This window comes from Labeo rohita, chromosome 17 (genome assembly GCF_022985175.1).
Source record: "Labeo rohita strain BAU-BD-2019 chromosome 17, IGBB_LRoh.1.0, whole genome shotgun sequence".
In the NCBI taxonomy this organism is placed as follows: Eukaryota; Metazoa; Chordata; class Actinopteri; order Cypriniformes; family Cyprinidae; genus Labeo; species Labeo rohita.
The window spans coordinates 2,803,833-2,821,163 of record NC_066885.1 but is presented as its reverse complement, the minus strand read 5'-3'; the positions used below and the strand labels follow the sequence as shown (position 1 = coordinate 2,821,163).

The window sequence follows — 17,331 nt, the reverse complement described above, 5'->3', positions numbered from 1 at the left end:
ACCTTTGGATAATGGCTTAGAGAAATCTTGTTTTTGAATCATGTATCGTCTTGTGTATTGTTTCTACACTTCGTTTTAAAGTATTGCATTAGTTTCACATTCAGTCTTTGTTTCCAGTAATGAAATGTATGTTTTAATCTGTAGCAGAGCTGCTGAACGAAGCTCATCCCGAGCGGATTCACGGATGTCTGATCGCTGAGGAAGAGATTCGTGAGGAAGAGGCGCTCCGGCCCAGAAAGGTCTTTACATCATTCTTACATAATGACCATTAAAGCCGTAATACACCCAGAAATTCACTTTATTCACCCTCAGGTCACTACAAACATGTTTGCTGTTGTTTGTTTCAGTTGAAAAAGGTGATTAGTGCAGTATTTTTACATGCCGTGACAGTTTATAGTGACATACAAGCACATACACTATAGTTGGTTGCTTTTATGTTGCTTTAATCAAGGTTATTGTACAATCATTAATATACTATTGTGGTTTTTTTTTTTTTTTTTTTTATAAATTTTGATCCTAAAAGTGGTTTGCACAACATTTATTTGCTGTTATATTATATTGTAGTTTTTATTAATATTTTGAATTAGTTTTTTTTTACATATATATTTGATATTTTTAAAATATATTTTACCTATTCATTTTAATTTTCATATTTGTTTTTATGCAGATTTATCCATGCTATAATATCACAAATTTACCTTTATAGTTGATATTAATATTTTGAATTTTTACAATTTTTAGGTTTTGCATATTTTTTTTTTTACATTAATATACATTTTATAAATATTTAGATTTTTTTAATAATTTTTTTTATTTTTACATTTTTCATTTAATTTTAAATAGTTCATTTTCTTCAATAGTCATTTTCTTGCGTTTTTGCCATTTTGATTTTTGTTCATGTTAATGTAGTTTTTAGAAATTTTTATTTTTATAGTTTTATTTTATTTTTATAGTTTTATTTTTAGTTATTTTATTTAATCTTAACATTAATCTAAACAAAAATGAGAAGTATTATAGTTTTTTTTTTTTTTTATATTTTGTTTTAGTTTTTTAATATATATTTTTAATATATTTTTTAAATATATTTCCCCTATTCATTTTTAATTTTAAGTTCAGTTCCTGTGTTTTGTCTTTGTCCATATAGCTTTTATGAATATTTATATTTTTTTTTCTTTTGTTTAGATGTGTTTAGTTACAAAGACAGTTCATAGTGACATAAAAACACAATAAAAGTATCCTAAAAGTGGCTTTATCCATGTTTTAATATCACACAAATTCATATTTGATAAATATTTTGGGTTTTATTTAAATGTTTTTTTTATTATTATTTTACATTTTAATTTTCAAGAGTTTTTGACATTTTATTAGTTTTTTAATGTTTATATAGTTTTTAGAAATTTTATTTCAGTTTTATTTTTGTTATTTTATTTAATCTTCGCATTAATGTAAACAAAAATGAGAAGTGTTGGCAGCTGGCTTTTTTATATTTTTATATATTCCATTTTATTGTAGGTAACAAATATTTTTTTATGTATTTTTAGTTTTAGTCATTGATTTAAAAAAAAAAAAACTGTTTTTTTTGCAGAAGAAATGAAGTTGTATGAGTAAACTATTGCTTTTATCTTTTAAAGATGTAATATTTTTTACTTCAGGGCTTCTGACAGTTTTTCTTCTTCAAAGAACAAAGGAAATGGAGACAATGATGAGTTTTTGTTATTTGGTGAGGAGTGTCATGAATTAACACAGACTTCACTCCAAGCCTTTTATCATGATAATGGGCTCAAGAAGCTTTTATATTTCTGCCAGATTTACCCATTACTGTCTTCTTTCTTCTGATGAGGGGAATCTCGCAGACGCTCGCTGTCATCGACATGCATAAAAAAACACTGTAGTGCTGCAAACTTCAGAGTCTTGTTACGAAAGCAAACTCGGGGTTAGAAATCTGAGCAAACACTGCTGAGCTGGTGAGATCTGCTTAGACAAACACAGCACATTTTCTTAATATTTCTATTATTTTGTTACAGGCTGGTGAAACGAATGTGGCTGATGAACAAGCACTGATTCAGTCGTACACGTATGTGGCGGCCACTACTAACATCCACCCGTATCTGTCCAGTATCGTCAACTACGCACAGGCCGTCAAGTTCACCAGCTTTGATGAAGCCGAAGGCAAGCACATTTTGCATTAAAAGACAATATTTAGGCCTGTGCAAAATTAAGTGAACACCAGCATTATTTGATTATTTTTCTCTAGTATTATAGGTTTTTATTTTATATTTATATTAATGTAATATTTATATTATATAAAATATTAATAATATTTTATAAATTAATATAAAAAAAATCTTATTTTACATTTATTATTTGTATTTACGTATTTTTACATTAGTAGTTTTATGGCTTTTTTGTAATTTTGTTATGTGTTTTATCATTCACTTTTCATTTTAATTTTAGTTTAATTTTATTGTCATTTTCTTATGTGCTTTCGTCATTTTATTTATTTATTTATTTTTTAGATTACTATTTTTAATTTTAGTTTGTTTTTTTGTAATTTTGTTGTTTTATTTATATGAATATAAAATATTTGTATTTTATATTCATAGTTGTTTTGTGTTTTATAGTTTTAAGTTTTTTGTAATTTTGTTCTGTTTTATCATACACTTTTCATTTTAATTTGTTTAATTTTATTGTAATTTTCTTATGTGCTTTCATCTTGTTTTTTTTAGATGACTGTTTTCAGTTTTAATTTTAGTTAGTTTTTTTGCTATTTTACTATTTGTTTTTTGTTGTTTTATTTGCTTTTATATGCATAATTGTTTTAGGTTTTATAGTTTTCATTTTTTTGTAATTTTGTTGTTTTATCATTCACTTTTCATTTTAATTTTAGATTAATTTTATTGTCATTTTCTTATGTGCTTTTCATCATTTTTTTTAAGATTACTATTTTTACTTTTAGTTTTAGTTAGTTTTTTTTTTAGTTTGTAATTTTACGATTTGTTTTTTGTTGTTTTATTTGTTTTTATATTTATAATTGTTTTATATTTTATTATTTTCATTTTTTGTTATTTTATGTGTGTTTGTTATTGTATTTAAAAAAAGTATTTTTTAACATTTAAAATTGTCGTTTTTATTTTAAATATTACTATTTTCAGTGTTCATTTTAATTTTCTTTTATTATTATTATTATTATTATTATTATTATTAATACTTAGGATTTCTTTATTTATTTCAGTTTTAATTTTGGGTTTGTAATTTTAGTGCTTTTTTCATTTAATATATTTTATTTAAACTTTATTTCAATTAACAGTTTTTTTAATGGTTTAGTTTAAGTTTAGATTAGTTTATCAATATTAACCCTGGTGAACACAGATTGTTCTACCAGAACAAATCCTGTTTATATCATACAGTCAAACGCATCTCTATTTCAGGACTGATGTCTCTTGTTTGTTTGTCCACAGAAAAAAATATTCATCACAACATGTCTTCCTTCAACGAATCTGTGGGTTTGGGATATTTAAGGACAAATGCCATTGAATTTGTGAAGTATCCTTTCTTCTGCATGCAAATTCTCGTCCAAACACTGGATTTTGCCCCCTTGAAAGTATTTATCTTATGAAAATGGTCCTGGACCATGCAAAAAGAGTTTGAGTAACTGTAGCAGAAATGACTTATTCACAAGCCTTCCTTGTGATTATTAACAATTGATTCTGCACACAAAGTGTCTTATATAACAGCGATAAAGTGAGTATTTAGCTGACCATGTAATTGGTCTCACCATGTAGTGTAAAACGTGAGTATCTCATGCATTTGAAAACACATGTAAATGTAAGGCATTTTACAGTGGAAAAAGTTACTTTGGTGCATCTGTAACTTTAGTTGTATTTTATAAAGGTTTTGCTATATAAAATTGCAGTGCACGTCTCTGTTCCCAGAGGGCGTGTGAGTGCAAAAAATAAGATGGATAGGTGGATACAGTTTGCAGTATTTTTTTTTCCAAGCACGGTTTAATGGCTTTTATTCACCACTATATATAAAAATATAAATAAAATCTACAGGTAAAACTGTTATTATTTTATTACTAAATTTATTTTTCATTTATTACATTGTTTTATTATTATTTTATATTATTATTATTATTATTTTTTTGTTTATTAAATTTATTAAATTTTTATACTTACAGTTTTTTATTAGTGAATATAAAAATGAATGCAGAAATGTATTATGTATATTTTATTTGATTCATTTTTGGAATAATTAATTAAATGTCCACATTGAATGCTGACAGCTAAAGATTAAATTTTTTTTATTTTATTTTTTTTTGTTATTTTTATTTGTGAATTTACTTTTTATTTACTAAATTTATAGAATTTTTACAATTTGTTTTCATTAGTAAATATAAAAAATGTGTGCAGATGTTACGTTTATTTTATTCCATTTAGATTTTTTTATTAGCAAATTAAATGTTAGATATTAAATACTAAAACCTAATATATTAAATAAGTGAATATAAAATGTATGCATATATGTATTACATTTATTTTATTCCATTTTAATTTTTATTTATTAGCAAATTAAATGTTAGACATTAAATACTGAAACCTAATGTATTCATGTTTTTTTTTTTTTTTTAATCTATTTTTTTTCCTATAAGTTTCTTTATAATTTATTTTAATTAGTGAATATAAATAATTATGTAATTATGTCATTTTATATACTGAAACCTAATGTTTTTATTATATTAATTATTATTATTATTTAATTTATTTGTACATTTATTTTATTAATTAAATGTCTTTATAATGAGTCTTCAAAATATATTTTAATTAGTAAATATAAAAGGATCTCCGTATATTTATTACATTTATTTTATTCCATTTTATATTCTGAAACCTGTTTTTATTATAATAATAATAATTATTATTAAAAAAATTATTTGTGAATTTATTTTATTTATTAAATGTATTTATAATGAGTCTTTATAATTTATTTTAATTAGTGAATATAAAAGGATCTGCATATATTTATTACATTTATTTTATTCCATTTTATATACTGAAACCTAATGTTTTTATTTTAATAATAATAATTATTATTTCATTTTTTTATTTGTGAATTTATTTTATTTATTAAATGTATGTATAATGAGACTTTATAATTTATTTTAATTAGTGAATAGAAAAGGATCTGCATATATTTATTACATTTATTTTATTCCATTTATTATACTGAAACCTAATGTTTTTATTTTAATAATAATTATTATTATTATTTAATTTTTTATTTATTTTATTTATTAAATGTATTTATAATGAGTTTTTATAATTTATTTTAATTAGTGAATATAAAAGGATCTGCATATATTTATTACATTTATTTTGTTCCATTTTATATATTAAAAAAATTATGGAAAAACGTCCTTAAATCACACTGAATCTCACTGCATTTAAGAAACACAAGAATAAATCATGTATGATCGGTCTTCAAATGCCGCAGGATCTTTTATCCTCACCAGCTTATTTTCTTCATTACCTTTTTTGATCTCAGTGTCTTTTAATCAGCTGCTGTTTCACTGACTTTTAGCAGATGCATGAAGTCATTGTGTGTGTGTGTGAGAGAGAGTTTCTTCTAACTAAGAGCAACTCTTCTGAAGCACATGAGAAGAAAAGCCCGTCGGAGGGGTCTGGAGTTTCTAATGAGAGGTCCGTCACATCTCTGCTCTCTTTCAAAGCGCGTCTGTAGTGTGAAAGCGTCTGACCTACAGCGTGTGGATGCCTTCCAGGATGAAGCTAAGTTTAAAGTGTGCAGATCTTAAAATGAGACGCAGAACTCCCCGAAACCTTTCCGATTTACTTTCCTTGAATGAGATGCGCAGCTACAACAAACGGCAGATGAGTCGCATCTACCCCAAAGGAGGACGAGTGGACTCCAGTAATTATATGCCACAGATCTTCTGGAACGCCGGCTGCCAGATGGTAGCGCTGAACTTCCAGACCCCAGGTGATGCAGACGAGACACAAACACACTTAAACACATACACACACACACACACACACACACACACATCTCTGGACTCCATCTGTGCATCAGTCACTTTGACTACTGAAGTTTTCTACTGAACATTTCAGACTTGACATACTCTACAACATGCTTACTGTCAATCTCACATTTTGTTGCATTTTACAAAATAATTACATGCATTTTCATAAATTTTTGTTACTGTAATGAAATAATTTTGAGCTTGAGAGTATCTGTGCTGGGAAAAAGTTTTAATATTTTAAAATAATATTTTTTTTAATTAGTGATTTGTTTTTAAAACTTGATTATTTTATTTATTACAAAATTAAATCTCATTAAAATGAAAAATCTCAAAATCATAGAGAAATATTTATTTGTTTGTGTTTAATTTTCAGCGTTTTCATAATAATGGCTTTACAGTATCTGTGCTGGGAAAAAGGCATGTTTGTTTTTTGTTTTTTTTAATTAGTGACAATTTTTTTTAAAACTTCATTTTTTTTTATTATTATTCATTATTTTTAGTTATTTATTTATTTTAAATTCACTAAATATAAATACGTATATGTGTATATATATATGTATTTATATTATATATATGTATTTATATTAAACATTTCAGTGACTATTTTATTACATTTATCTTACTTTATTATATTATTTATTAGAAAATTAAATCTCACTAAAATAAAAAATCTTAAAATCATAGAAATATATTTCTTTGTTTGTTTGTTATTATTATTTTTTTATTTAATTATTTGCATTTTCATAATGATTAAATTCATTTTCCATTAAATGCAGTTTCCAAATTTGTATTACTGTAATGAAATAAATTTGAACTTTAGAGTATCTGTGCTGGGAAAAAGTTAATATTACCATGTAACAAAAAAGCATGGTAAAATCAGTAGTTTTATAATTTTTTTAATTTGTGATTTCTTTTTTTCTTTTTCTTTTTTGGTCTTTTTTCGTTGTTTTTATTAAACTTGATTATTTTATTTATTAGTAAATTAAATCTCATTGAAATTAATTACCATTAATAAAGTATTTAATTAAAATATGTAATTAAAATATAAAGTAATAATTAAAAAGTAATAATTAAAGTAATAATTAAAATATATATATAAATTAACTTAACAACAAATATAAATAAATATACACAGTGGTTCAAAAGTTCGGGGTCGAGGATTTTTTAATGTTAAGTTTTTTAAAATGTAATTAAAATAAATAGTGATATCATAGGTTTTAATTTTTATTTATTTAATTATGTTTTATTATTGTATTTATTATCAAATTAAATCTATATCTGTATCTATATATAAATTATTTTTAAATTTATTTTTATCACATTTATCTTATTAAATTTAATTATATTATTTTTACATTTATTTTTAGATAAAGTATAAAAGAACTGCATTTATTTAAAATAGAAAACATAAATGTCTTTACTGTGACTTTTGATCAGTTAAACTCATCTTTAAAAAAAAAAAAAAAAATTTACTGAATCCAAACTTTTTAATAGCGATTTAAAAAAAAAAAAAAAAAAAAAAGAAAGTCTTAGTAATGGAAATGGATTGGTCAAAGATGTGGTTACTGTGTCTTTAAGCAGATTAGACGATACTATTTATTTGTGTGTTTTGGTTTTGTGGTAAACTCCGTTCCCCAGCCGAAGTGATTCACCTGTTGCTGAGAATCTGCTCAAATATTGAACAGAATCCGCTTTGAGGATCTTTGTGTGCTGTGAAAACACATGGAGGCTCTGACGGGCCGTGTTTGGTTTGCTCTCTCTCTGTCTGCTGGAGACAGTTTGATGTGTCATTCAGGATCTGACTGAAAGAAAAGCAAAGCAGACGCACAGGAGATTCCACAACAATGTGACGTCACTGACAAACTATTGCTTTAACCAAAATAATACTTACCAGGCCTTCCTAGTGTGTCTGTGGCAGTACTATGGTACAATACTGTATGATTACCATGGTATTTCTATGGTTCTTCAGCATACTACTGTACTATGGTATGATGTTACCATGTAACAAAAATGCATGATAATATCGTAGTTGAATTTTGTATTATTAGTGGATTTATTTTTATTTTTAACATTTATTTTACTGCATTTAATTATTTAATTTATAATGGTATATAATTAGAGAGAATTTACCTGAAAATGATTCAGTTTATTTGCTGTTAGTCTTGTTTGAAACATTATCTGTGCAAAAAACAAAACTATACTGTGGTATGTTACTGTGCAACAAAAATGCATGGTAAAATCATATATTTTTTTTATTAGTGAATTGTTTCATTTATAAAATTAATTTTATTACATATAATTTTTTTATTAGCAAATTGTTTCATTTATAAAATTAATTTTATTACATATAATTTTTTTATTAGCAAATTAAATATCTTTGAAATGAAAAATGTCAAAATTATGTAAATTCATTCAATAAAATATGAAAATGCATTTCTATGATTTTGACATTTCTGTTTCAGTGAGACTTAATTTGCTAATAAATAAACTTAAATGTAATAAAATACATTTAATAAATAAAAAAATCACTAATAAAGCAAAATTGTAACTACGATATCACCATGCAGTTTTATATTTTAATGGAAGAAATTCTATGATTCTGACATTTTTCATTTCAATGAGATTTAATTTTCTAATAAATAAAATAACATGCAGTAAAATAAAAATGATATTACCAAGCATTATTTTTTTAATGGAGGAATTTCTATGACTTTTATAAATGTAATAAAATAAATGTAATAAATACAAAAAATCACTAATAAAGGAAAACATTAAAGCATGATATTTAAAGCATGATTTTTTTTATTACATTTAATTTTATTTATTAGCAAATTAAATATCATTGAAATGAAAAATGTCAAGATCATATAAATCCTTCCATTAAAATATACAAATGCATGGTAATATTATGCTTTAATGTTTTCCTTTAGTAGTGATTTTTTTTTAATTTATTAAATTTATTTTATTTAATTTAATTTTATGTATTAGCAAATTAAATCTCAATGAAAGGAAAAATATCAAAATCATAGAAATTCATCCATTAAAATATAAAAATGCATTGTAATATCATAGTTGAATATTTTTTATTATAGATTTTTTTTTCTTTATTAAATTTATTTTATTACATTTAATCTTATTTATTAGCAAATTACATCTCATTGAAATGAAGAATGTCACAATTTTAGAAATTCATTTATTAAAATATAAAAATGGGTGACAATACCATAGTTTCATGTTTTATTTATTTATTTATTTATTTTATTAGTGGATTTATTTTCGGTTTATTACATTTGAATTAAATTTTCATCATTTATTAGTCCATTTATTTTTATTTGTTCCTTTTTTGTATTACATTTAATTATGTAATTTATTAGCAAATTAAATTTTATTAAAATGATAAATGTCAAAATAATAGAAATTAATTTATTAAAATATAAAAATGGATGATAATACCAAAGTTTAATGTTTTATTTGATTTTATTATTATTTTTTTATTAGTGAATTAATTTTTAGTTCATTACATTTATTTGGAATTTAGTCAATTTATTTTTATTTGTTACATTTTTTTTGTATTACATTTAATTATTTTCTTTATTAACAAATTAAATGTAATTAAAATGATAAATGTCAAAGTAATAGAAATTCATTTATTAAAATATAAAAATGCATGATAATATCATAGTTTTTTCATTTCTATTTTATTTTGTTAATATTGTACTTTTTATTAGGAAGTTATTTTCAATTAATTAATTTTTATTAAATGTATCATTTAATTTTTATTATTGCATTTATTTTTATTTTATTTTATTTTTTTATTTATTAGCAAATTAAATGTCAAGACATTTAATACTGAACCTTAAGCTTCAAAAGAACCATTTTTAACCATTTTTAGTTTTTTTCTACTAGTTGTGTATTTATTCTGAAGCTGTACTGATTTTCAGTCTGTTGTTGTCTGTAGATTTGGCGATGCAGCTCAACCAAGGCAAATTCGAATACAACGGCTCATGCGGGTAAGTTTAAATCATCGTCTATCGAGTACATTGGACCTAATCAAGCTGTAAACCTAAATAACTCAACTAATTTAGGGGGCATTACCTGAAAATGATGCCTTTTGAAGCTTTAGAACGTTTGTGCTGGAAAAAGTTACGGGAAATTGAAAATTTTTTTGCATCAAATTAAAAATAAATTGGGTTACGTTAGACAAGTCGGATACGCCGAGCTTCCATTCATTATTACTCAAGGTTTTTGACAGCTAGTGCAATAATGAACCATCATCAGCTTCATCAGAAACGAAGCAGTTCCTCTGACACAATTATCACTTGACAATACATCATTATGAGTTTCACTTACAGAGAAAAACAACACTCCATGAGCCTCCAAGAGCTGATTTCAAAGTTTCCTTCATCAAAACATACTTTCAGAACTTCTCAAACTTCATTCATTGCAACTAAACTGCAAAAACAGCTTCCACACAGATGAACATCAACACATGACCGTCCACATTTAACCTGCAAATCTTAAATGCATGGATGCAAAAAACAACCTGTTTAGTTTTAAAGGTCAAACAAAAAGGGGAAAAAATGATTGTTTGTGATTACTAGATAATAATTTAAAGAATTAAAAAAATAAATAAAATAAAATAAATAAATATAAGGAGATTTAAATACATCAGTTTAAAATAAACACAATTACTTACATGTAAATAAATGTAAATAAACATAATTTTTAAATAATACAGTCATTTAAAATAAATAGATGTAAATATAGATAAATGGATTTAAATAATATATTTCATTTCAAATAAATACAATAATTTTAAACAAGTACATTTAAATAAATAAATAGAAATAGAAGTAAATCAGATTAAATCGATTAAAACGATGTAAGTAAATACATTTGTTTCAGATAAATAAATTAGTTTAAAATAAATACTATTACTTAAAAAATGTTACATAAAAATATATTTAAATAGATATAAATAAACAAAATATTTTTTTTAAATAATACATAAAACGTCACTTAAAATAAATACATTTAAATATAAATAAATAGATTTAAATAATATCATTCCAAATAAATAGTTGTTGTAAATAAATAAATGTAAATATAAATAAATTTGATTATAATAATAAAATAAATAAATGTAAGTACAGGGTGGGCCATTTATATGGATACATCACACATGAAACTTTTTGGGAATTTCACAAGAAAAACAATTGTGTGCTTGGTTTTAACGTAACTTTATTCTTTCATGAGTTATTTACAAGTTTCTGACTACTTGTAATGTGCCACAAACAGGACGTTAATATCACCAACCATTCCCATTTTATTAAGGTGTATCCATATAAATGGCCCACCCTGTAGATTTAAATACATTAGTTTAAAATAAATGCGATCACTTAAAAAATATGTTAAATATTTGTAATGTAAATAAATACATTTAAATAGATGAAAATAAGAACATTGTAAAATAATAGTCATTTAAAAGAAATAAATGTAAATATAAATAAATGGATTTAAATAATATATTTCATTTCAAATAAATACAATAATTTTAAACAAGTACATTTAAATAAATAAATAGAAATAGAAGTAAATCAGATTAAATCGATTAAAACGATGTAAGTAAATACATTTGTTTCAGATAAATAAATTTGTTTAAAATAAATACTATTACTTAAAAAATGTTACATAAAAATATATTTAAATAGATATACATAAACAAAATATTGTTTTTAAATAATACATAATACGTCACTTAAAATAAATACATTTAAATATAAATAAATAGATTTAAATAATATCTTTCATTCCAAATAAATAGTTGTTGTAAATAAGTAAATGTAAATATAAATAAATTTGATTATAATAATAAAATAAATAAATGTAAGTAGATTTAAATACATTAGTTTAAAATAAATGCGATCACTTAAAAAATATGTTAAATATTTGTAATGTAAATAAATACATTTAAATAGATGAAAATAAGAACATCGTAAAATAATAGTCATTTAAAATAAATAAATGTAAATATAAATAAATATATTTAAATAATATATTTTGTTTCAAATAAATACAGTAATTTTAAACGTACATTTAGTAATTTTAAAGTACATTTAAATAAATAATTATAAATAAATAGAAATAAATCAATGAAATAAATAAATTTAAAACGATGTAAATAAATACATTTGTTTCAGAAAAATAAATTAGTTTAAAATAAATACTATTACTTAAAAAATGTTACATAAAAAATACATTTAAATAGATGAAAATTGAACCATTATTTTTAAATAATACATAATGCGTCACTTAAATAAATACATTTAAATATAAATAAATAGATTTAAATAATATCTTTCATTCCAAATAAATACAGTCGTTATAAATAAGTAAATTTAAATATAAATAAATAGAAATAGAAATAGAAATAAATCAGATTAAATAAATAAATGTAATTAAATACATTTGTTTCAGATAAATACAATTGTCTTAAATAGATAAATGTAAATATAAATACATTTAAATCATTTAATTCAATTCATTTGTTTCAAATAAATACAGTCATTTTGAGTAAATACATTTAAATAAATGTAAACAAATACATGTAAATAAATACCATTAAATAGATGTAAATAAATACATTTGTTTCAAATAAATACAGATGTCTTAAACAGATAAATGTAAATATGAATAAATTAATTTAAATAACTTAATTTGATTTAAATAATACAATCAGTTTAAATAAATAAATTTAAATAAATGTAAATAGAAACAGAAATACATTTAAATGTAAATAAATAAATTTAAATGGATAAATTTAAATAAATTCATTTCAGATAAATGCAATCATTTTAAAAAATACATGTAAATGTAAACAAATATAAATAAATACGTTTAATAAATGTAAATATAACAGATGTAAATAAATACATTTGTTTCAAATAAATACAATTATCTTAAACAGATAAATGAAAATATAAATTAATAAGTTTAAATAAATTAATTTGATTCAAATCATACAATCAGTTTAAATAAATAAATGTAAATAGAAATACATTAAATTGGGTTACGGATAAATTAATTTCAGATAAATGCAATCATTTTAAATAAATACATGTAAATATAAACAAATAAATACGTTTAATAAATGTAAATATAATAGATGTAAATAAATACATTTGTTTCAAATAAATCCAACTGTCTCAAACAGATAAATGTAAATATAAATAAATAAATAAATAAATACAATCAGCTTAAATAAATACATGTAAATATAAATACATTTAAATAAATGTGAATAAATAAATTTAGATACTTGTAAATAGAAATAGAAATGCATGTAAAATTACATAGATGTAAATAAATTAATTTCAGTTAAATTCAATCATTTTAAAAAATGTTTTAACATTTAACTGAAATTAATTTATTACATTTAGTAAATATAAACAAATAAATATAAAAAAATAATTTTAATAATTATAAATATATTTTATAAATACATAAATGTTTTAAAATAAATTCATTTAAATTAATTAAAAATGAAAAAAAATGACAAGTAATACTTAACTATGGCTTAATAATAACTTTTTTGTACATAATTTGAACATAATCTGTTTTATGTGGGCAAATCATTTATACATACTATTTATCACCTCTGCATTGCAGAACTGATTTGAGGAAATGAGGTTATTGATGCCGCTGATGCCGTCGCACAAGTCCCTCATTGTCCCACAATTGTATTTCTTTATTTATATATATATTTTTTTCCCCCTGTTTTCGACTGGTTTCTTGTTTAAAGCAGCGTCGGTGGTGTCAGCGGTTGTCAGTGTTAATTTGCTCTCATCAAGCGCTGATGTGTGATCCACGCTGTGAGTCGCGCCGCGACACTGTGAAAACTCCAAACATATTAATCAACACATTAATCACGGCAAAGCGGCGCTATATCCATTAGCGTTATGTTTAGCGCTGTAAATTGAATATGGGACAAGAGAGACTTCATTAAATGGATCATTGCTTTAAGGTGACTGCTGATAATAGCTGTGCTAATGAACGCGCTCCGGTCTGGTCTGGACTCTCACAGGTTTCTGCTGAAGCCGGATTTCATGCGGCGGCCCGATCGCATGTTCGACCCCTTCTCAGAGACGCCCGTGGACGGAGTGATCGCCGCTACCTGCAGCGTCCAGGTGTGTTTTCACTCCGTTATAAACACAGAGAACACTTTCACTGGGTTTCTACTGTCATAGACAGTCTGTACATATTTGAAAATATTGTATATGTTTTCCAGGCTTCAAAAAAGCACAGAAATTTCTATAGTGAACATACTTTTTTTTTTTTTTTTTTTTTTTTTTTTTTTGAGTCGGTTCTTTTAATGAATCAGTCAGTGGATTTAAATGATTCATTAGTGAGTCTGTCTGAATGTTTGTTTGTTTATTTAAATCTATTTGAATTTATTAGTTTAAATTTAAATACATTTTTAAAATCTGTTTATTTAAATGTATTTCTTTAAATATATTTATGTAAATAAATTTAAATGTTTTTTTTTATTTGTTTAAAAATATGTAAGTCTATTTAAAACCATTTAAATATATTTCTTCAAATATTTTTATTTAAATTTAAAAGTATTTATTTAAATGTATTTAAATCTGTTTATGTAAATCTATTTAAATTGTTTTTTATTTATTTAAAAATATTTATTTATGTTTATTTAAAACTATTTATTTAAATGTATTTCTTTTAATATTTTTATTTAAATATATTTAAAAGTATTTCTTTAAATGTATTGGATTGAAAATATTTAAATGTTTTTTATTTATTTAAAAATATTTAAATGTATTTATTTAAATCTGTTTACGTAAATTTATTTAAATGTTTTTTTTTTTTTTCTATTTAAAAAATATTTATTTAAGTCCATTTAAAACTATTAATTTAAATGTATTTCTTTAAATGTATTGGATTGAATATATTTAAATGTTTTTTATTTATTTAAAAAGATTTAAGCCTATTTAAAACTATTTATTTAAATGTATTTCTTTAAATATTTTTATTCAAATATATTTAAAAGTATTTCTTTACATTTATTTCTTTAAATGTATTGGATTTAATCTATATAAATGTTTTTTTTTATTTATTTGAAAATATTTCAATCTATTTAAAAGTATTTATTTAAATATATTGGACTGAATCTATTTACATGTTTTTATTTATTTAAAAGTACGTATTTAAATCTATTTACAACTATTTATTTAGGTGTATTTCTTTAAATATTTTTTATTTAAATCCATTTAAAAGTATTTCTTAAAATTTATTTATTTAAATGTATTGGATTTAATCTATTTAAATGTTTTTTTTTTTTATTTAAAAATCATTATTTAAGTCTATTTAAATTATTTAAATGTAATTATTTGAAGTCTATTTAAGAGTTTTTATTTAAATGTATTTATTTAATTCTATTTATGCAAATATTTTTTAAAAAATATTTATTTAAAATTATTTATGTAAATGTATTTATTTAAATCTGCTTATGCAAATTTATTTATGCAAGTTAAATGTAATTGTTTAAATCTATTTAAAATTATTTATTTATTTATTTAAAAGTATTTGTTTCATTTTATTTCATTTTTGTATTTAAATAAAAATTCCTTTACATTTCATTTATTTCCTTTCAATTTCTTTGTTTAAATATATTTTATAAAAATATTTATGCACATCTATTTCAATGTATTTATATAAATTATTTATTTTTATTTATCGTTATGTATTTTTAAAAACTATTAATGCATATCTATTTCAGTGTATTTATATAAATTATTCATTTTTATTTATTGATTATGTATTTTTAAAAACTATTTATGCATATCTATTTCAATGTATTTATATAAATTATTTTTTATTTATTAATTGGTTATGTATTTTTAAAAACTATTTATGCATATCTATTTCAATGTATTTATATAAATTATTTTTTATTTATTAATTGGTTATGTATTTTTAAAAGCTATTAATGCATATCTATTTCAGTGTTTTTATATAAATGATTTATTTTTATTGATTATGTATTTTTAAAAACTATTAATACATATCTATTTCAGTGTATTTATATAAATTATTTATTTTTATTTATTGATTGATTATGTATTTTTCAAAACTATTAATGCATATCTATTTCAATGTATTTATATAAATTATTTTTTTTATTTATTGATTATGTATTTTCAAAAACTGTTAATGCATATCTATTTCAATGTATTTATATAATTTTTTTTTGATCGATTTTTGATTCTTCACAAACAAGTAAAAAGTCTGTGTAAAAATCATGTGCATTCATCATTTAAAACCAAGTGAAAAAGACCCTGTTCTCTTTTAGTTAAAGTTTATAACACGTTACCTGAATAATAACACACCTGACAGACATTTAAATGAATCTCTATCACCTCTTGAGCACTGAGGTTTGTTAGCGCCGCAGTAAGACAATAAAGCATGTTAATTATATAAAATGTGACTATAATAAGTGTACTGAAGGTTAATTAGCATAAAGCGCCTTGTAAACGTCTGCCGTTGTAAAAAATGCTCTGAAAGTGAGTCCAGTGTGTGTCTCTCAGGTGATTTCAGGCCAGTTTCTGTCGGATAAGAAGATCGGCACCTACGTGGAGGTGGACATGTACGGCCTCCCCACCGACACCATCCGCAAGGAGTTTCGGACGAGGATGGTGATGAACAACGGCCTGAATCCCGTCTACAGCGGAGAAGCGTTCGTCTTCAGGAAGGTGAGCTTTACGTCTTGGTTCGGTCATCTTATGCTCTTTTCACCCTGAAGAGGCGACGTTCGCTTTCTTAATGATTCTTAAATTGTAGCTCAGAATAGCGGTGACATAATGACTTCACATCATTATCTAAAAGGCATAAGACATGGAATTGTGTAGTGCGCTTTAATTATATCTACATGAGCTAAATGGAGTAGTTACTATAGAGATCTGCGTTATGAAAGGCGTTGAACGTCTAATTATCCACACTGGCTTTACAATAAAACCCTGAAGTATAGTATAAGACTGCACATCTAGAGAGACTCAATCCATCTAGAAATTACATTTTTAACTAGAGTTTATAGTGACTGTAAGCGCCCAATAGGAAAATGACTTGCACATTAAATTTTAGGTCTTTAATAAGTCATAAAATGTTTTTCTGTGAGGAACAGACTTAGTTTAATTGCCGTATTAATACTAGTTTGACCTTTCGGAAAATGATATTTGCAGGCTCAACTGCAGCTAAAATCTTTAGAGAGATCTTTAGCTGTG

The 17,331-nt window shown here is 22.8% G+C and overlaps 1 protein-coding gene across 2 annotated transcripts in view; it reads left to right on the top strand.

Moving 5' to 3' along the window:
- The window catches only part of LOC127179468 (1-phosphatidylinositol 4,5-bisphosphate phosphodiesterase beta-4), an 88,038-nt gene that overhangs the window by 33,207 nt on the left and 37,500 nt on the right, over positions 1–17,331 (top strand). For both annotated transcript variants that reach the window (XM_051133001.1, XM_051133002.1), the window contains exons 18-24: positions 145–239; positions 2,025–2,169; positions 3,459–3,543; positions 5,873–5,997; positions 9,996–10,047; positions 14,121–14,223; positions 16,639–16,803. In XM_051133001.1, coding sequence (XP_050988958.1) covers positions 145–239; positions 2,025–2,169; positions 3,459–3,543; positions 5,873–5,997; positions 9,996–10,047; positions 14,121–14,223; positions 16,639–16,803 — 770 coding nt within the window. The remainder of the gene's footprint in view (positions 1–144; positions 240–2,024; positions 2,170–3,458; positions 3,544–5,872; positions 5,998–9,995; positions 10,048–14,120; positions 14,224–16,638; positions 16,804–17,331) is intronic.